The 22,458-nt window shown below is 42.3% G+C and overlaps 1 protein-coding gene across 1 annotated transcript in view; it reads right to left on the bottom strand.

The window, feature by feature from the left end:
- The window catches only part of STUM (stum, mechanosensory transduction mediator homolog), a 159,448-nt gene extending 138,614 nt beyond the window's left edge, over positions 1–20,834 (bottom strand). The window contains exon 1 of the mRNA XM_082252140.1: positions 20,409–20,834. Coding sequence (XP_082108266.1) covers positions 20,409–20,571 — 163 coding nt within the window. The 5' untranslated portion in view covers positions 20,572–20,834. The remainder of the gene's footprint in view (positions 1–20,408) is intronic.
- Positions 20,835–22,458: the final 1,624 nt, after the last annotated feature.

Consider the following 22,458-nt stretch of genomic DNA (forward strand, 5'->3'; position numbering starts at 1 on the left):
GAGGGTTTTCTATCACCAAACCACGCTGCATCTACCCACCTACTGATAGGAGGAGAAAGCAGAGTGACAGGCATATGAGCTAATCAGTTTGCTTCTTCCCCTTTCATTGTTCAGTCACAGACTAGGGCAGGTCCATGACAGTCTGGGCTCAGAGGAAGTGAGTTGAATGAAGCTGGCTTTCAGGCTGAGGACACCTAGTGGTGGATTGGAAGCACCATAAAGGAATAATTCTGGAATGAAGCTGAAGATTGCAGCAAATACTTTTTTTAAATATATTTGATCTTCAATGGACTATTAATTTGTATCTTCCTATTTGTTTTTAATTGGAACTTGACATATTCCCTCAAACAAGCTAAGAAAATATGAATACATAGTAAAGACTAAATAAAATAAATAATTTATCCTAAAGTTGATCATATTGGGGACAGTTCAAAGCCATTGATTTACTGGGACAATTTTCTAACAGCTGGGAGTTTCTTCTGATTGGCAGCTGTGCGGTTCATGGCAGCCTCTTGGAATAGGGCTCACTCTACCTTACAGGATGAGGTTTTATTGGCCTTCTAAACATTTGAATCATGTACAGCTGAACGGTGCTCTGTAAATTAGCACATCCTGCTGGCTGTGTTTTCCAGCTTCGTGCCCCTGTGTATAATGAAATAGATCACACAGATGCTCCTACATCTAGCATGTGCAGAAGTTCCCCTATGCCATGGACAAATGTGCTACAATATTCAAAGAAAACAAAACTGAGATGAAGATTCAACAATTTATTTTCAATATTGGGGAGTAGGGTTGTCACTTCATCCCTTTAAACCAGGACACACATTAATTACACTGGTTCTGTGGCTGATTAAGTTGGTAATTAAACTCACTTGGTGCCTTATCTGCATTGAATTAACCTCAGAACCTGTGTAATTAATATGTGTAAAGAGATGATGTGGCAACCCTATTGTGGAGGGAGGAACAAGTTCTCTACTGGGATATATTGAAGTTCCACTTCAAATGAATGAAAGCGGAGGGCCAGGGGCCATAACATTGGGGAGGAAGCTAAGGGCTTTAATTCTGTATAGAGATGGGCTCCGGCGTGTTCGATTTCCCACGTGCCTGATCCCGCCAAGAAGCCGACACTGCGCTCCACTAATCACAGGCAGCGAGACATTTCCAGATCTGTGCAGCTGCGGACCGGGAAATGTCTCTCTACCTGTGATTAGTGGAGTGCAGTGTCGGCTTCTTGGCGGGATCAGGCACGTGGGAAATCGAACACGCCCGAGCCCATCTCTAGTTCTGTATGTATAATCCCTCTACCTTGAATGGGTTTTATTTATTTGCATTTTTCTCTAGCTATTCTTCAGGTTTTGTTCAATATTCTTATACATGATACATTTATATATTGATTACATGTATAATTTAGTTATCTATTCAATTTATTTACCTTTTGTTATGTACATATAGTTACATAGTTACATAGTTAGTGAGGCCGAAAAAAGACACAAGTCCATCCAGTTCAACCTATGATGTGTGTGTGTGTTTGCTTTTAACCGTACATTGTATACCCCTGTATGTTGTGGTCTTTAAGGTGTCCATCCAATAGTTTTTTGAAACTATCAATGCTCCCCGCTGATACGACTGCTTGCGGAAGAGAATTCCACATCCTTACCGCTCTTACAGTGAAGAACCCCTTACGCACTTTAAGGTTAAACCGCCTTTCCTCAAGTTTTAGTGAGTGGCCACGTGTCTTATTGCATCTCCTTTCTCTGAATAGTTTGTTCCTTATGCTAGGGTCGCCAGTACAGTATTTGTACATTGATATCATATCCCCCCTCAATCGTCTCTTCTCCAGAGAGAATAGGTTCAGTGCTTGTAGTCTTTCCTCATAGCTGATGTCCTCCATTCCCCTAATTATTTTTGTTGCCCTTCTCTGGACTTTCTCCAGTTCCAGCACATCCTTCCTGAGGACCGGTGCCCAGAACTGGACAGCATACTCCGGATGTGGCCGGACCAGAGTCTTGTAGAGTGGAAGAATAATCTCTTTATTTCTGGAGTGAATCCACTTTTTTATACAACCCAGTATTCTGTTGGCTTTGCTTGCGGCGGCTTGGCATTGCATGCCACTGCCAAGCCTGTTGTCTACCAGTACCCCCAGGTCCCTTTCCATCCTAGACTCGCCCAGAGGTTCCCCCCCTAGTGAGTAGCTTGCTTTCTGGTTTCTGGCCCCCAAGTGCATTACTTTACATTTTTCTACATTAAATCTCATCTGCCATGTAGTTGCCCACCCCGTTATTTTGTTCAGGTCTGCTTGCAAGATTTCCACATCCTGCATAGAAGATATTGGCATGCCTAATTTAGTATCATCTGCAAATACTGAGATTGTACTAGATATCCCCTCCTCTAGATCATTTATGAATAAATTAAACAGGATTGGTCCCAGGACAGAACCCTGGGGGACCCCACTTTCCACACCCACCCAATCCGAGTACTCCCCATTAATCACCACCCTCTGTACTCTCCCCTGGAGCCAGTTCTCTATCCAGGTACTCACCTTATGGTCCATACCTATCTTCCTTAGTTTGTACAGTAAGCGTTTGTGGGGAACGATGTCAAAGGCCTTTGCAAAGTCCAGATACACCACATCCACAGGCTTACCTTTATCTAAGTGGCAGCTCACTTCATCGTAGAAGGTTAATAGATTGGTTTGGCATGAACGATTTTTCATGAATCCATGCTGATTACTACTTATAATACCGTTTTCATTACTAAAGTCTTGTATGTGGTCCCTTATCATCCCCTCCAAAATTTTGCAGACTACTGATGTTAGGCTGACTGGCCTATAGTTACCCGGGATATAGCTCGGCCCCTTTTTAAATATTGGTACCACGTTGGCTTTTTTCCAATCAGCTGGCACCATACCCGTCTGTAAACTATCCTTAAAGATCAAGAATAATGGTCTGGCAATCACCTGGCTGAGCTCATTAAGAACCCTTGGGTGCAAGCCATCCGGTCCCGGGGATTTATTTATGTTAAGTTTCTCTAGTTTAGCTCTAAGTCTATCCTCTGTTAGCCATGGCGGCACTTCCTGAGGTGTATTATTTAGTTCGGCCTTACAAGCGGGGTTCGTGTAGCCCCCCGATTCCTTTGTGAAGACTGAAGAAAAGAAATTATTTAACACTTACGCCTTTTCTCTGTCCTCAGTGGCCATATTTCCTTTGTCATCTTTTATGGGGCCAATGTGTTCTGGCCTCGCTTTCTTAAGGTTTATATACTTAAAGAACTTCTTGGGGTTCTTTTTACTCTCCTCCGCTATATGTCTCTCGTGTTCTATTTTAGCCACCCTGATTTCGTCTTTACTTTTCTTATTACACTCTTTGTAGTGCTTAAATGCTGCCAATGACCCCTCAGTCTTGTATTTTTTGAAGGCCTTTTCTTTATCTCTAATATACATTTTTATGTTGGAGTTTAGCCACCCAGGGTTTAGTTTTGCTCTTTTAAATTTATTTCCCTGTGGAATGCACTGGCCCACCCCCTTGTTAAGTATGCTCTTGAAGCACTCCCATTTTTCCTCCCTGTTCTTTGTTCCCAGGGTTCTATCCCATTTGATATTTTCTAGCAGCGAGCGCAGTTTAGGGAAATTGGCTCTTTTGAAATTCAGTGTCCTTATATTACCCTTGTGTTTCCTATTACTGTAATTAATACTGAAACCAATTGACCTATGGTCACTGTTCCCTAAGTTGTCCCGTATTTCTATATCCGTGAGCAGGTCTGTATTGTTGGTAATCAGTAGGTCAAGTACCCATTGTTTCTTGTCGGTGCATTCACCATCTGACCCATGAAATTGTCCTGCAAAACATTTAGTACATTATGTACATTTTGACATTGTCATTACAGCAATAAGCGCAGGTTTCTCTAAAGTGGTACATGTTTATTTTTATTTTACTTTATATAAATTAGTCTATTGTGTTGGATATCCTTTACATATTCATTTTTTGATACAATTTGATATGACTGGTCATCTTGTGCCACTGCCTTCATTTATGCGGTCACGGCAGGTGACATCCATACTGGGTTCTCGGATGCCTCCTACCATTGTCTGTATTCATGTTGGCCTTCTTGGACAAACTTTTTTGAATATTGCTAAATTCTTTCCTTTTTTGATTTTTTTTTTTTTAAATTTCACATGTAGATAAATGTGTATTTACATGTTTTTTGTGTTTGTTTTGTTTGTCCGAGGGAGCTCGCACTGATTTGGCTTATTTGATTCAGCTGCCATTTGGGTATTTAGGAGTTAGTGCCGGTTCATACATATGCGATGTCAGGCATCGCATTTGATTCTCACCGCACTGCTGTGCAAATCACATGCGATGTCTGTGCAATGCAAGTTCAGCCATGCAGATTGCATGGCTGAACTCGCATCGCATTCAGACCAAAGTCGCATAAGACCCTTTTTTTGGTCCGCACCAGAATTGGATTGCATGGATGTTCACACCTATGAGATCCAATTCCTATCCGAACTGACAGTTCGCACTGCGATATACAAACTAATCTGGGGGTGTCGTTAACTTTGTATTGACCATCTCAGCAGTTCGCATATGGCAGTGTGAACTGCCTGCGAGTCGGGTGCAATGCGGGAACCCGCTGTGGATTTGCAGGGTTCCCGCATCGCAACAATGTGAACCGGCACTTACACATGTGCTTTAAAGGGGGTTATGATTAAGTGATTTGGTTTGTGAAACATGTTAACCTTGCTGCCATTGTAGCGTGTGCATTGCATGTCAGGTGTGGATTTTATGAAATAAAGCATTGAACTCTCTGAAGATTGGAGTGCAGTCATCTCCTCTGCACATATCTTCAAGTAAAGCTGGATACACACTATACAACTTTTGTTGTTTGATTTCCTTTAGATTTACCTTCAACTATGTCCTGCAAGGGCCTGCCTGATTGCATACAAATTTAAAGTGTTTAGGTTTGAACTCATATTATATGGTTTTGGTAAATCGAATGCCTCGCACACACGCAACAATTATCGGCCGACCGATCGGCCGACTTTTGTCCAGTGTTGTTGTGTTGGTTGGAATGTGCCTAGACTGCACACGAATTTTCTCAGCCAACAAAAACCAACTTCAGAAGTGATGTCATGTGCTGGTTTACTTTCTGTGTGTTTTTTCTTCTCTGAGCATGCCCAGTCTTGCTCATCGGATTTTTGTCTGCCGAAATCTGTACTGACTGACGGAAAATCGGCCGTTGTGTTGACGGCCAACAAAAATTTTATAGCATGCACACCAGATTTTATTCGGCCGAAAAGTCGCAGTCGGTTGTCGAAAGCATCATACTAACAAGCCGAAAATCGGCCGATCGGACATTGGCAGAAAATTCACGGCCAACTATCGATGCGTGTGTACGAGGCTTAATGATCAGATTATCGGCCGAATTTTCGTCCGTCTTTTGTTGCATGCTAGTCTCATATTGAAAGTGAAGAGGTTACTCAACATACAAAAATTCTCGTACGACAGAATTCAACTTCAGAAGTGATGTCATGTGTTGAATTGTTTTGTATGTATTCTTTTGTTTCCTAGCATGTGTAGTCTTGCTCTTACGATTTTTTTGGGATGAAAACTAGAGATCTACCGATTGATCATCGGCAAAGCCGATATATCGAGGGCCGATTTGCACTTTGCCTGATATATCGGGATTGGCCACCAAGGTGGCCAATGTTACCGATATTTCGGAAAGTGCTTGTAACGGAGTAATGCCTGCAGCTAGAGGCATCACCCCAGTACCGACGTCCATAGCCGACGGTCGGCTGTCTTGTAATGACAACCGATGCGGCTGAGAAGCCACTCGCCTGTCGTTACAAGGACGTTCCCCCCCCCCCCGCCACCTTCCACAGCTTGCCCGGGTCTCCCGTCCCACCAGGAGACCCAAGCAACCAGCCTGCATGGCCACCGAAGATCCGATCAAAGCTGCATTCGGCTCTGATCGGGTCTCCATGCAAAAACCTGGAAATTATGTCATGACATCACTTCCGGGTACTCGGCGCCAAATTTAAAAAAAATGACAGCATTCAAAACAGCCAAGCTTGGCTTTTTGAATGCTTTTAAGTGCAGAGGAGGGGTTTGGGGTCTTTTAGACCCCCAGATCCCTCCACAAGAGTAGCTGTCAAATAAAAAAAAAAAAAAAAACTTTTTTTAAATGTACGAAAATATTGGCGCATATCAGCCGATACCGGTATGCATTGGCCAAAATATCGGTATCTGTATCGGCAACGAAAAACCGATATTGGACAATCGCTAATGAAAACTGTACTGATTAATCGAAAATTGGACGTTGTGTTCACGTACCATAAACATTCAGCTTTTGTCATGTGAAAATTCGTAATTGGTAGTCGAAAGCACCATACTAACAGTGCAAAAATCATCAGACGAAATTTTCCAATTTTCTTATCGTATGTACGGGCCTTTAACCACTTTACCTCCGCTCACATGGAGGCTACCGCGGCACTTTGCCACGATCCCGTCCAGCGACGTAGACCTACGTCGCTGGACTCCTCCCCCTGTAGGCGGCGCTCGCGCGCCGCCGGAGGCGCGCTCCCGCTGTTTTTATTCACAGCGGGAGTCGGGCCAGGGGAGGAGCAGCGGCGATCGCCGCTGCTCTTACCCGATCGTTGGGGATCGAGTCTGGAGATCCGCCCACTGTGTGTAAACACAGCGGGCGGATCTCCATAGTGACAGGGAGTGACAGATCGGAGTGTTCAGCATAGCTGGACATCCGATCTGTCCCTGTCTCACACAGTCACCTCCCCCCCCCACACGTCAGTAAGCACCAGGCATACATTAACCCCTCCCTCTCCAATAAAATTAACCCCTTCACTGCCAGTGTCATTTTTACAGTAACAGTGCATATATATAGCACTGATTACTGTAGTAATGTCACTGGTACCCCCAAAAGTGTCAAAAATGTCAGTCAAGGGTCCAATCTGTCCGCCGCAATGTCGCAGTCCTGCAAAAAAAATCGCAGATCGCCGCCATTACGCGTTAAAAAAAAACACCAAAAATGACAGAAATCTTTCCCGTAGTTAGTAAAAGCAATAACTTTTGCGCAAACCAATCAAAATACGCTTATCGTGATTTTTTTTACCAAACATAGGTAGCAGAAAACAAATTGGCCAAAAATTAAAAAAAAAATTGATTTTTACATTTTTTTGGGGGGGAATTTCATATAAAAAAATGTGAAAAATATTGTTATTTTTTCAAAATAAACGCTCTTTTTTTGTTTATAGCGCAAAAAGTAAAAATCGCACAGGTGATCAAATACCACCAAAAGAAAGCTCTGTTTGTGGGAAAAAAAGGACGTAAATTTCGTTTGGGTACGGCGTCGCACGACCGCGCAATTGTCAGTTAAATTCGCACAGCGCCGAATCGCAAAAAGTGGCCTGGACGGAAGACAGCAAAATCCTCTGGTGGTAAAGTGGTTAAGGAAAAAAATTGAAAGAAAATTGTTCAGTGTGTATCCAGTTCATGGACTGGACTGACACCTGACCTTCAGTCTTTTGATCAGATCACCTGGAGCGGTGTTTCAGTTTCTATCGTAATGCCCTGTACACACTATCAGATTATCTGCAGACTTTTGTCTTCAGATTTACCTTTTCTATGTAGTGCAAGGGCCTGCCGGATTGCATACAAATTGAAAGTGTTTAGGTTTGACCTCATATTATATGGTTTTGGTAAGTCTGCAGACAAAAGTCTTCAGATAATCTGATAGTGTGTACAGGGCATTAGTCAGAGGAAGCAGCTAGGTGATGGTGGATGCTCTCTAGCCAGCAAATGAGGTTGGCCCTGACTTGCTACAGGTTCTAATGCACACTGTATGAAGCTCACAGTGTGCAGTGAAATCAGAGTAAGCAAATTCAATACAGGAGAGGAGACTGTACAACTGTGCAAGACTGAAAAGAATTCTGGAGTTCAGATTTAATATAATGAGTCTTTTCTGTGCACATCACCTTGTCCCTCTGTGAACAGAAGGAAACAATGTTATAATGCTGCTTCATAAAATGTGTTTTTTCCTTATGTGCTCGTGAAGAGGTTCTGCAGTTTCTGCTCTCCCTTTGTACTACAGGCATACATATATTTTTTTTCCTTTCATAAAGAAAGAGTGACCTGAATTCCACTAGTGAGAATCCTTTACCCCCCAGTCACATAACCAGCAGCCTGACCCTGCTGTTACTGTGCAAATTCTATTAAATCCCAGCGCTGAATAATTCCATTTATAGACACAATGTGGCAGCGGGAAGACTTGTGATAGACTGTAGACTGTGCCTTGTGTCCAGCTGTGATCACTGGTTACATCAGATCTACCAATAGCAATGGAGTATTAACACACAGATACACTTATTGAAAGAAAGGCCCCACCCATTTGTTACTTTCTTTGTTAATGGTTTACATAAAACCTGGTATAAAATACCTGCAAAAAAATCACAACAAAAATTCAGTATAGTATGTAAAATACAAATGACATATGGCAAACTTTGCCTGAAACACAGTATTAGGGTAAGGCTAGATTCACATCTATGCGTGTCAGGAACATGCACGGAAAATTGCCCGCTTTACCTGCACACACAGAAACGCGTTGTGGCGCTGAGCCACCTCTTTTCTGCTCCTAGGGCAGCTCAATTAAATGAATGGGCTGGTCTGCAGGTGACGTGCGGGAAAGGGCGGAATCGCACCTGCGTCAGTCACACCTGTAAGTGGAAACCAAGCCTCAATGTAATCCCTAATGGCTCATTCACACAAAATGATCTGCATTCAGTGTGAACATGCACATTTACATGTTTTAATGTGTTTTCATTGAAATTGCAGTGTGTCCTTTAAGCATTATTTTTTTTTTACATGCATTTGTGGTATATTCACATATGGTCCAGTATGTTTACATGAACAAAAATGCAACATGCTGTAACTTTTTTAAAACTAGGCTCATTAAAATACATTCATTTTTCTGGCATATAGGTTCGTACTGCACTTATATTGGACTGCACTTACATTGGACTGCAATTGACTGTGTAAAGAGCCCTAAATAAATGACATTTGGTTTGCTAAAGCGCTTTGTATTATGAACATTTGCCATTTTTTCACTCTTTTTTATCTCAGTACTGATGATCTCCAGCTTTCTGCCTCTAGGCACTCACACTGCATGGCATTTCTCAGGGTGGGTTTCCTGATGGTGAAAATGCTGTGTCATGCCTGTGTAACATGTTTAAATGGCCAAGGTGACAATGAAGGAGCAGGTGACAACACAGGAGGTGACAACTAAAAGACAAGGGAACAGGGCTGTCACCTTATAACAGAAAGAGCCTGAACAAGGACCTTCATTGTAGGATTATTAGGCATTATTTTAACCACTTCACGACCCTGCTATAGCCGAATGATGGCTACAGCGCGGTCGCATATTGCTAGGTGGGCCTCATAAAACGTTCTCCTATGATCGCGCTTCTCACACGCCCCCTGCAGTGGGCATCTGCAGGCATCTATGATCGCGTGTCCGTGAGACACAGCTGATCACAGGTCATTGTAAAGAGCCAATCATAGCGGCTCTTTATCACTTGATCAGCTGTGTCCAATCACAGCTGATCACAGTGTAAACAGGATTTGCCAGTTATCGGCATTCCTCTCCTCACACTGACAGAGAGTGAGGACAAGAGAGACGATAAATGGCAAATACACAAAGGAGACATCTACACTGATATTCACTGATAATCAGGGCACTGATAATCAGTGCCCTGATGATCAGTGCAGCCCCAACAGTGCCCACCAGTGCTGCCAATTAGTGCCCACCAGTGCTGCCAGACAGTGCCAATCAGTGATGCTAGTCAGTACCCATCAGTGCTGCCTGTCAGTGCCCATTAGTGCCGCCTATCCATGCCCATCATTGCTGCCTATCAGTGCCCATCAGTGACACCTATCAGTGCAGCCTCATCAGTGCCTCCCTATCAAAGCTGCCTTAATCAGTGTCCATCAGTGCCTCCCTATCAAAACCGCCTCATCAGTTCCCATCAGTGCTGCCTAATCAGTGCCCATCAGTGTAGTCTATCAGTGCCCATCAGTTCAGCCTATCAGTGCCCATCAGTGCAGCCTCATCAGCGCACATCAGTGAAGTAGAACAATTACTGATTTACAAAACAGATAATAAGAAAACTTTTTTTTTTTTTTTTTTTTTTTTTAATTTCCTGTAATTTTTCGTTTGTTTAGCAAACATAAAAAACCCAGTTCACTAAATACCACCAAAATAAAGCTCTATATGTCTAAAAAAAAATATTAAAAATTGTATTTGGTTACAATGTTGCATGACCACGAAATTCAACGTGCGACAGGTAAAAGTGCCCAGTAGCCAAGTGGATAAAGAAAGCTGCAATTAAAACATATTAAAAACGACTTTTGGAATTGAATTATCATTTTAAAGCTTATACAATATTTTAGTGACTGGATTTAATACATTTAATGCACATGTGGTGGGTCTGCGTTGGGCAGCTATTCCAGTGCAGTCCCACAGCATGAAAGACAAAATATACAGTGAACAATTCCGTGCTTAGATTGATGATATATCAATAAATATATAAAAATTTAAAAATAAAACACTAAAAAGCAGATAGCACAAGGTAAAGGATACACGACCTTCAGCAAACATCAATCTATAATGTGCAGTGCTGTTCACAAGAATACTGTATGTGAAGCAATGTGTTCTATAAAATATACACATATAAAATAACAACAAAAATAAATCAGTCCAGTAACAGTCAGGGCTTGTAAAAGTGCACAAGAAGTCAGGAGGTGTTTCAAAACTCCAAAAAAATGCTCCCAGAAATCCATTAGAGACAGGAGTGAGGTTGGATTCTTACAGGAGCCAAAAGCACTTTAGGGATAAACCCTAAACATGGCCACAGTAAGTGGTGCAATCCAGCAACTGCCTCCAGCTTCACTCCAGCTTCACTCCTATATATCAGGAGCATGTAAGATATAAAAGCTCATAGTACAATAAATCCTTAAAATATAATATATTAAGATAAAGAACTGCACTCACATTCCATTAAAAACAAACCAGCATCAATAGTCGGTAAGCTGCAGCGCTTGTAACATCCACTATGTATTTCTTCCAGCCCGCGGCCGGCCGCTGTGCATTATGACGTCACCTTAGGCACTGCCCAAAGCAACGTCTGACATCGTTAGGGGCGTGAGCCACCCCTGAGGAAGTATTGGCACAGGCAGTGTGGGAGGGACATAAAGCATTAATCTGATTGCTCACAATTCAAGAATTAAAAAGAGAAGTCAAAGGAATTGTCGGATCCTATAGATAAGATCCACACTTTGGAACAGAAACATAAGAGTCAATTTGATCCATTGGCCACTTTGCGGGTCACTCTAGGACAATACCTGGAAAGGAAAATGAGGGATAAGCTTTGGTATTATGCACAACGGTTTTATGAAGATAGAAATACTTGTGGCCGGTTTTTAACTAAGGCATTAAGAAAACAACAAACTCATGCCATGTCCATAGGCTGTTGGTGCGCGACTAATCTGTGTTAGATGCTTCTACTACTGCCCGAGAGTTTCAGAAATTCTATACTTTCATATTTCACCTTCCAGCTTCTGCTTCTTCTCTGACTGACACCCAATGGAGGCGTCACATAAAGCCAGGGGTGCTCAACCTTTTGAAGAGCATGGGCCACTAAAGTGATTTGGTAACCGGTCACTGGCCACAATAAAATAAAATTGTTCAGAATTTAGAATTTCTTATTTTGAATAGCATAATTTTAAACAAAGTCAGGATCATTATTTTCTATGGGACCAATCCCCATTGGATGTTAACCACTGTATAATCACAATAACATTTTTTATTAACCGCATTACAATTAATCCCACCCTCACACTCAAGATGCCACCAGCCAAAAAAGCTCCGAACCAATGTGGCAACCTGAACCTTCACTACATCAGGGTCTTTGCAGCCCTCCCTTGAATTACCAAAACAAGGACTGTGGACAATCTAAACAGAAAAAATAGACCAGGGAAGCACATGCCCTAGTAGTGCAATAAACTTATTTTTTAAAGTGGTAGTAAACTCTGTTACACCACTTGTACTTACAGGTAAGCTTATAAAAAAGACGTTCAGAGCCTATGCCGTAAACGGTGGCTCCAGCGGCATGCGCCGGAGTGACGTCATTGCACCCTGGCTACTCCCGTAGCCAGAGGCTGCAAACCTGGAAGGAAGACAAGGGTAAGATGTCAGCCGCCTCAGCTGTGACATTGCGGCCGGTAGGGGGGTTCGTTTTATGGTAAGTCTATCATGATGTGCTAGTATGCGATGCATACTAAGACATTATGACTGCCTTTCAGGGAATTGTTTTTTTTTTTTAACCACCTGCCATTTACTACCACTTTAAGCAAAGATAAAATGACACATAATGCACTCACATGCTCCCGGAATGACACCAAGCTCATCACACAACTGTGAGAATCCAACTTCAGAACCCCTGTATGGATGCACTAGATGTAATCCACTCGGCTAAAGGCTCCTCTCCCTGTTTCTGTGTGGACACGCAATCATTCAATAGAGCAGAGAGCACCCGAAGGAGGCTGTGTTGGCTGCCATAGGTTTGAAGTCGTGGGCCACGTCAGACGGCTCTGTGGGCCATGGGTTGAGTATGCCTGACATAAAGGTTTACTTACAAGAGACAGCTCTTCCACAACTCTCTAACCAAATTGTAAGTGCTTGGAACGCAATATTTCTGAACTATAACTGAGTACGGTCATCTCTGGCCTTCCCTCGGGTAAAAGCCAGGGACCTGATATTTTTGCCAAACAAAATGATTAAAATCTAACATATGTTGTGGTAGAAAATGTGCCAATACTTTAATGCTGACATTGACATAAACCCCTTACCCAAAGAGGCTTTACTAGCTCAAATAACAGTAAGATGCCTTTTTTGATTCAAATTATAGCCCCATCTCCCTATTAAATATGGACACTAAAATGTTTTCTATACTTTTATCCGTGTAACTACAAGACCATGTAACATCAGTCGTTCACCCTGATCAAACTCGCTTCATGGTGGGTGGAGAAGTACATGATAATATCAATAGCCCTTAATGCTCCACATTGGGTGGTGCATGGACCCGAGAAAGCTCCCTATTTAATACTCTACTGATGCCAAAAAGACCTTTGGCAGGGGAACTGGATGTATATGGAAGAAACATCAATATTTAGCCTGGGGGAATGGATGCTGAGTTGGATCTTATGCCTCTATCACCAACCTGAGGCACGGGTGAAAGTGAATGATATATTGTCCAGGCCCTTTTCTATTAGTAATGGGACCCTACAAGTGTGTCTGCTGCCCCCCTTGCTCTTTGCACTGCTTTTTGGACCCTTCTTATAAAAGGTCAGAAGCAATGGGAACATTTGGGACATTCAAACAGGCTCAAAAGACTATCTGCAAATACGGACAATGTCCTATTCTATATTGACCAGCTGATCACCACTCTCCTAGTTCTAATGTCTGAGTTAAAAAGATTTGGGCAACTGTCCAATTTTAAATTGAATTATGCTGAAAGCCGAAATTTCACCAATTAACATCACCATGGGTCGTTATCTTCTTTCCTGTGCCAATCTTATCCATTTGTCTGGCAAATGGAGTCCCTTCCATACTTGGGTATCCACATGTCCCCAGACTTTAAGTATGTGTATGACCTCAATTATGGCACCGCCTTGACAGAGTGAATACAGACCTTCAGACATGGCAGGGCCTCTTCATCACCTAGTTAGGAAGGGTAAAAGTAATTAAAATGACTATTCCATCATTTAAATGAATACTATTCCTATCACTGTTCCTCAAGTCTTCTTCAGATGTCTGAGAAGGACATTTGTTTGGCATTTGTTTGGCAAAGGAAAAACGCCAAACTAGCATACACAATATTACGCAGACAGAAGGTGGATGGCGAGCTAGGGTTCCCGGTCATAGCCTTTTACTATGAAGCAATTCCATGGTAAATTGGCATCATAACTCTGCAGATAAACTATGGGTGCTGTTAGAAAAGACTATGGTCGGAAGAAACCTTACTGGTGCCCCTTGGATTAGGCTACACACAGAGGGCTCTCTATCTGGACATCCCCACTCAAGCTAACAAGTTTGACTGCATGGGATGAACTGAATGTCAACGGTGACTTAGCCCCAAAGACTTCTCCTTTGTCTCCATTAGGGCTTCTCCTGGTTTCCACCAGGTGAGGACTTACACTTTTTTCAGATGGGGGGATGGATGGGAACACTAATTGTGCTAAGTTGGCTCCTACTTGAAGGTTACTGCCCCTAGATATTCTAAGGTGTTCTTTGTGGGCCTCCCCTATGGATCGACCCTACCTGTAAAGTGACCCCTGAAATATGAGCAATATAAGATCTCTCACCACTTGAGTCTCTGTGCATAAAATTCAGGTCATGATACAGCTTCTTTTCCACATGTATAAACTTTAACTTGCACAGGGCAGCCTGGATCCTCCCCTTCTCGGGTCCCTCTTCGGCTCTCCTGGTCCCTCCCTTTTGTCGAGTGCCCCCACAGCAAGCAGCTTGCTATGGGGGCATCCAAGCTGATCTGCAGCTCCGTGTGTCTATTCAGACATGGAGCTGCTGTTCGGCCCCACCCCCTCTCTCCCATGATTGGCTAACTGACTTTGATTGACAACCATGGACCCAATGGCAGCGCTGCTGTGTCTCAGCCAAGTATCATGAGGGAGTGTCCCAGGCAGACAGAGGGAATTGTAGACATCGCTGGACAGAGATGGGGCTCAGGTAAGTTTTAGGGGTTGCTGGGGCGGCTGCTACACACAGAAGGCTTAATATCTTAATGCATAGACTTCATTAAGATAAATAACTTTCTGCCTTTACAACTCCAGCGCCCTGGTAGTTCATTGAGAATTACAAGAATGATAACTATACGATTCATGAAATTTGACCTGGGCACATCTTTCTGTAGTGTTTCCTTATCTCTCTTCAAATCCCTAAGTCCCTTAGCTTTCTCCTGCTCCATTCTTTTGTTATCAGCATGACAACTGACAAAGTCTTCCTCAACTGAGTTAAAACCACGCTGAATTTTGTGACGGGGTGGATGTTATAAATTGATTAGCAGAGAACTAGTCTTTTCACAGCACAGCTCTTCCTGTTTCTGCCTATGTGGAGAGGGGATGTGTGCCCTTCCTCCAATCAGCTGTCTCATAGTGTATGGCCAAACTTCCCTCCCACAGGTGAATCAGGAAGAGAAAATTCTATCAGGACGTGCACATTCTAAACAGTATAGAAAGCTAAAGACAGCACATACACAAGTAAAACTTGTGTAGGGAGATTTGTTTAATCTCTGTGTATCATCTGAGGCTGTTCGCTTCACTGGGTATATGTGAGGGTTTACAACCACTTTAAGTCTTTTTAAGAACAGTGTGACCCCGCACTTAACGCAGCTAAATATCTGATTTTGGAAACAAAATGCTTGTCCCACTCTTTTGGACTGGAAGAGGGGGGTGGATAATATAATAGAAGCTGAGCGCTAAGTCCACACTGCCAAAAACAAAAATTTAGGTATACATGGGCGGAAAGAATGTATTACTCTTGAGAAATCACAGATTATACTTTAGGTACTAGAAGTACGAAACCTCTTTATAGCATTTTCACCTGTATCTAAAGATAAAGTTGCTGATTGTGGCATAGAGCACACCCATACTGTCTTTACAATATGCTTTCTAATAGTATTTCCTATAACCATTACTTATGGTTCCTGGCAAATGGCATACATTGTCACCTGTTTTGTGGTTTTTTCTCATTTGTTCTTTTTTTGTAAACTTGTTTATATACTTTTGGTGTTCCATTTTTGTATCAATCTTATGATAGGTTGTTGTTGACTGTCCCCAACCTAGATAACATGGCACAGAGCACTTAAGAATTTGAAATGTAAAAGGTGCTCTTGCGACCTTTATATGTTCAACTGTGTGTATCTCCCGATTCAGTCAGACACTATGGGGTTGATTTACTAAAACTGGGAAGTGTCAAATCTGGTGCAACTCTGTATAGAAACCAATCAGCTTCCAGGCTTTTTTGTCAAAGCCTTTTTGAACAAGCTGAAGTTAGAAGCTGATCATGCACAGCTGCACCAGATTTTGCACTCTCCAGTTTTAGCAAATCCCTATGTTTGAGATGTGCAAATCCAAAACTAGTATAGAGGCAATAATTGGGTCTTGCAGAGGAGATAGATCAAAACAGCAGCATTTTATTCTCAACCTTTCGATGAAGCTCAGTCCATCTTTCTCAAGACCTGTGAGTGCCTCTATACAAGTTTTGGATTAGTATGAATTACCTTGTGGGTGAGCATCTGGGCTTTTTCCTCAAACATAGAGTGCCGTGGGTGGCTACCCTTGGAACTGCTTGATATATGCAATGTATGGTCCTTGTAAAAACTTGTCAAAGCCCACAAAAAAATTATAAAAAAAAAAAAAAAAAAGACCTGATTTTTCTGTGCTCTTGTCTGCAATGTTTTTTAGGTTTTTGACAGGTTCTCTTTATCTAAAAAGGGTTGCATATCAAAGCCTAATTTTAATTTTGCATTGTGCAGAACAAGGTCAGATCACCTATTCCTTTTAACTGTGAATGTCTGTATTGTCTGATTTTTTTCAGCCAACAGTTGCGTGAATATAATGACATGCCATGGAATCAAGATTTCCAATCCTGCTTACTCTTCAGCCCCCCCCCCCCCTTCCACCGGTTTCAATTTATGTGTAATCGCCTTCATTTTTCAGTGGTTGGACTAGTCATTCACTTATTATCCTGCAAGACTCACATATTCATGCAATAATTTCAGTTCGATGTATGAAAAAGAAAAGAGAAATGTATACTGACTGTAGGGATTTTCTATAAATGTTGGATAAAGCATCCACTAAAAAGTAGTATCATATAAAGCATCAGTCCCTTGCCTTGTTATATGTATTCGATGCTCCAACAGTGAGATCTCCTTGCTATAAATCCTGACTTGTTCCTGTCTACCTGGGAGTTTTGGGGGTTCCTGCCTAACTTTGTGTTTTCCATCTCCTTCTTTTACATTCTCCATAATATAAAATATAATATCCAGCAGGGATGGAACCCCTTGTAATGGGTAATGGGTACTCGTTCACACTGGCGGCCAGAAAGTAGCAAAAATAGGGTACCCCCCCCGACTACCACATAAAATCTAACATACAGCTGGAGAGGGGTGTACAGATGCTTTGCTCCCATAGTTGTGTGCATTAGGGTATGCACCCCAAAGTTCAAACACACATGCATGTGTGTGTCTACATATATATAGGACCTTGGCACATTGATCTCCGCGCGGTCACACAGAGCGATAATGCTAATGCACACAATTTGATTAAGGTGTGCCCTTGCATGCCTATATTTGCTCCCAACGCTTAGAACTTAGCTATATAGTACAAAGGAGATAGAAGATACTGTCAGGTGGTTTATTTCTCCAGGATTCACCAAACACAGAAATCTTAGGTTTGTGTGGACTGACCCTTTTTTTACCAAACGATCAATGCCGCTGGCTATAGCCAGCAACACAGATCATTAAATTCTGATGGCGAGGAAGGCTCCCTGTTGTCAGAATACAAAACCACAGTGGGAGGGATTCGCCAATCCACATGGAGTGTGTGCATGGGGGAATTGAGGCATTTTCTTTAGTTAAACTATTCCCACAAAGTTGGAAGCATTAAATTGTTCCAAATGTCTTGGTATGCTGATGCCTTAGGAGTTCCCTTCACTGGAACTAAGGGGCCAAGCCTAACCCCTGGAAAACAACCCCACACTATAATCCCCCTCCACCAAATGATTTGGTCCAAAAAACAATAAGGTGTGACCACCCTCCTCCTGCGCTTGGTATCCAGGCCCCTCGACCACACTCCTCCCGGGACTCACAACTGGCTTCTTAGATGGCTTAGGTCTTGCTGCCCATAACGGACTGGGGTAGTCCACCGGTACTGAAAGCAAAGAAACAAAAAAGGGGCGCACCGACCTAGCGCATTATCCTCAATAGAAGGCTTTATTGAAGTAACATTAAAGAATGGCTACTCACAGACGTAGATAAAATAAATCATATCAAGCTCAATTGCTCAAACGTCCGGGTGTAGTCCATACAATCGTTCATAACTGATGAGTTGACGGCTGACGCGTTTCGAGGCCCAGCCTCTTCCTCAGAGCCACTCTGAGTGGCTCTGAGGAAGAGGCTGGGCCTCGAAACGCGTCAGCCGTCAACTCATCAGTTATGAACGATTGTATGGACTACACCCGGACGTTTGAGCAATTGAGCTTGATATGATTTATTTTATCTACGTCTGTGAGTAGCCATTCTTTAATGTTACTTCAATAAAGCCTTCTATTGAGGATAATGCGCTAGGTCGGTGCGCCCCTTTTTTGTTTCTTTGCTTTCAGTACCAAATGATTTGGACCAGTGCACAAAGCAAGGTCCATAAAGACATGAATGAGCGAGTTTGGGGTGGAGGAACTCGACTGGCTTGCACAGAGACCTGATCTCGACCCGATAGAACACCTTTGGGATGGATTAGAGCAGAGACTGCGAATCAAGCCTTCTCGTCCAACACCAGTGCCAGACCTCACAAATGCGCTTCTGGAAGAATGGTCAAACTTTCTCATAGACACACTCATAAATTTTGTGAACAGCCTTCCCAGAAGAGTCGAACCTGTTATAGCTGCAACAGGTGGGCGAACTCAACATTGAATCCTACATACTAAGACTAGGATGCCATTAAAATGCGCTTCTGGAAGAATAGTCAAACTTTCCCATAGATACACTCATAAACTTTGTTGACAGCCTTCCCAGAAGAGTCGAACCTGTTATAGCTGCAACAGGTGGGCCAACTCAACATTGAATCCTACATTCTAAGACTAGGATGCCATTAAAGTTCATGTGCATGTAAAGGCAGGCGTCCCAATACTTTTGGTAGTGTAGTGTATATGCATCCCCTTCCAGTACTGACTTATCTTTGGAGAAACAACCGGACAGGGTTTTCATTCTATCCAATCACTATTTCCCTTGAGATCTCTTGATCTGCAAATTTTGTCCTCATCAGATTGGGTAAGGGTCATCACAAGTCTCCCTTAACCTTTAAAGGCACCTGCAGACATGAGATAAATTCTGCCCAATCCAACCAGTTACCAAAAATTGTTCTTCCTTTCATATATTTTCTTTGGTCACCTTAGGCAATGCTGTACTCCCAACCGTTCTCGTTGGAGAAGGAGATTACGTTATTAATAGCTACAGGTTAGACCCACCACTGATTCCTTTTGTTTTATTTTCCTAGAACATTACCCTTTCATCCTCGGCAATCTCAGAATATAAATATGAAAATCGGTCTAATTCCATCCTGGATGAATCAATATAAGACGATCTATTTATTAAGAACATCAAATATTCACCTTCTGTTAGTGGAAAAAAACTTGAAACAAGCCTCTAGCAGAATCAGATATACAGCCTTAAAAAGTACACAAAGACCAATCTATAAAGTGCAACCAATTACCAATCACTTTTCTTTGGTCTGTCTGTGTCAAATGGATAAAGAGTGAAATCTGTTTTGTCCAAGTTACACGTCACTATAACTGCTTCCGCTGTCTTAACCAAAATTTGGGAGCTTGGAAATAAATGAACTTGAACACGCCTGAAAAAACACATCTCTCTGCATATGAAATCAGAAGACTAGATAGATTTCTTGGTGTTGCCTGTGTTTTATTTCATCATAGCTGGCAAAGGCAACCTGTAGCTGTTGTTGGACCACAAGCCCCAGCATAACCAAGACTGAGAACTATGCATTCACACGCAAGCTAATCAGTGGTGAAGGCACACTGGGACTTACAGTGCCTAAGAGGTTCAGAAAGAGATGTAATAAGCTTATTTTATATCCTGGACACAATTTCTAATAACACCAAACCCTAAAAGAGCACTAATAAAATAGAAATAATATGCAGTTATGGATATTGCATGCCTCTACAATGCTTCTGCACATTTTTCAACACAGTGGAAAAAAATTGCGAGTATTGGACCCACTTGTTAGCCTCATGTACAGACCTCAAAGGCATTTGTAGATATTTCTCAATGTGATATCACATCTCTAGTCATCTGCCCTGGACAGCTGTCTCTATTACCCTCTTTAAATGACAATCTTGTATTCAGGGCATGACAGTTGCAAATAGCATGCTGAGACTGGTGGTTCCCCCCTAGCGGCACAGCCAAAGACTCAACCGGAGGGCAGAACAAACTTTCTAGAGATGGTTGCCTAAGATGGAGAGAATCAAGCATGCCAGTCCCAAAACCTTTCACCCACCAGCTGCTAGATTTAAAGGGACAAGACACTTACCCAGCCCTGGCACAAAAGTATTGAGAAAAAGGCAGATGACAGCCACTGGGAATGGCATATAAGGGATGGCAGCTCTCAAGGGTCCCTTCTTCTCTCTGACTTGTACCACCACCCCGCTGGCAGAGGTGCCCTTGTCTACCACATCCCCTTCTTTGAGATCCATGCTGCCCCTCAAGTGTGGGTGAAGAGCAGACAGGGAGACGTGGGTGCTGGAGTTTGGTGTGGGGTCAAATGCCGAGAGAGTATGAGGATTTCTCAGTGCCACTCTCTCTCTCTCCCTCTCCTTCCTCCTCCTTCTGCTACTGCTGCTCTTCCTCCTCCTCCTCCCTCAGAACACACAGCTCGGGGAGTCTCAATCAGACATACAGCCCACTAATGTCATATATTATTATAACAATCACTAGGAAGCTACATGCTACACACTACAAGCTGCGCTCTTTCCGCCTTTGCAGCGTGAATTGCCACTGTTCCGTCCTTCACGTGTGCCTTTTATGGGATTTTCTTTGTACTATAATTACACATGCACGCTTGAGTAAAAATCTTTGGAACAATGTGCAATAAGAAAGCATTATTGTGCTGAGCAGAGACTGTGCTTTTGTTGTTTTTAATCTTTTTACTATGCTTCTAGCTGCTTCCTGCAAGTGATCTGTGCAAAAAGATTTTGTGGGCAATTTCGGAAAAAAGCGCACAGAGCAAAGCGTTGAATGGAATATGCAACGGCTCAAGCAGGCAATTAAAAATTATATTTATTATTTTAAAATAGTACCCTGGCTCACACTGTGTGGCCCATCATGGACAATGTATGACCCTTTGGCACTTATCAGGCTGCCCTTGGGTTCTTCGAGGACAGTATTCTGTGTTTTCTTGCTTACTCAAGCCAGTAATAGAAAATTATTCTAGTAGCTTTTTGTTTACGTTGATAGATATAAGCCAGCAACTCGGTGGACTCAAACATTGACAATATTTATTGGCTACACAAGTAAATCCAGTAAAACAAATCTAACGTGTTTTGGCCGCTGTGGCTTTACTAATATGAGTAAGGGCACAGCATCTGAAACGCATTAACATTGTTTTAGTGGATGTATTTGTGTACCCAAAAAATATTTTCAATGTTTGAGTCCACCGAGTTTCCGGCTTATATCTATTAATTTTAAGAGGACTGAGGAAATGCAAATCCCAGCCATGAAAACCAGTTTTCAGCCTTGGATAGCATCACCAGTAGTAGAGCTTGGGTATTGTATTCAGTGATTCTAGCTGATTGTTTAGTTTGTTTCTTTTACACCATCTTACTGTTTCCTGTTACATGCTTTAAGGGCCAGTTCACACCATAACCCAGAGTGGCAAAGGCACATTCTATGTTAGTTTCCCAAACTGTATTCAAAATGCACTGTCTTTGTGATCTGCTTTGGGTGCCAATATATTGCACCCTAAACGCAGATCGCAAACGCACTGCATTTGCAGCCACTGATGAGGAAATTTTATATTTCATATTTCCTTATTAAAGTTGTCTCACTATATCTAAGAAAGAAAGCCTCCGGTATCCTGGTTTATCTGAACTGACTTCATTGCAAACTGACCTTAAAAGGTCATTTTGTTGCTTGCAAGGGGCTTGGCCATTTCTTTATATTCAAGTCCTATATATACTGTACATACTACAGCTAAAGCTTGAAGAAATTGTCTCGTCTCAAAGCTGCGTTATGAATGCTTTGATCTGGTCATCTGTGCCACGCCATAAGATGGAGGAACCCGTAACGGAAACAGCATCTTTAGTTAAGTTTTTTTGTTATATTTTCAAATATTATTACATTTGTTATCTGTATCAGTCATTACCTAATTAAATGTTCTACTTACAAATATTTGTGTGATCTCACTTTTCACATCTTGAATATAACCCCAAAAACGTACACCATCATGTAACCATGATAAAATAGGCACCAGATCGCTTGGTACCACAGTACCAGGTGATTTAGTGCAGCGCATTTTTCAAAAGTAACAAAAGCACAGGAAATTCCCTCTGAATGGGATTTTTAGGGGTAGAAGTCACTAATAT

Source organism: Pelophylax lessonae, assembly GCF_965119305.1.
Source record: "Pelophylax lessonae genome assembly, chromosome: 3".
NCBI classification, from domain to species: domain Eukaryota; kingdom Metazoa; phylum Chordata; class Amphibia; order Anura; family Ranidae; genus Pelophylax; species Pelophylax lessonae.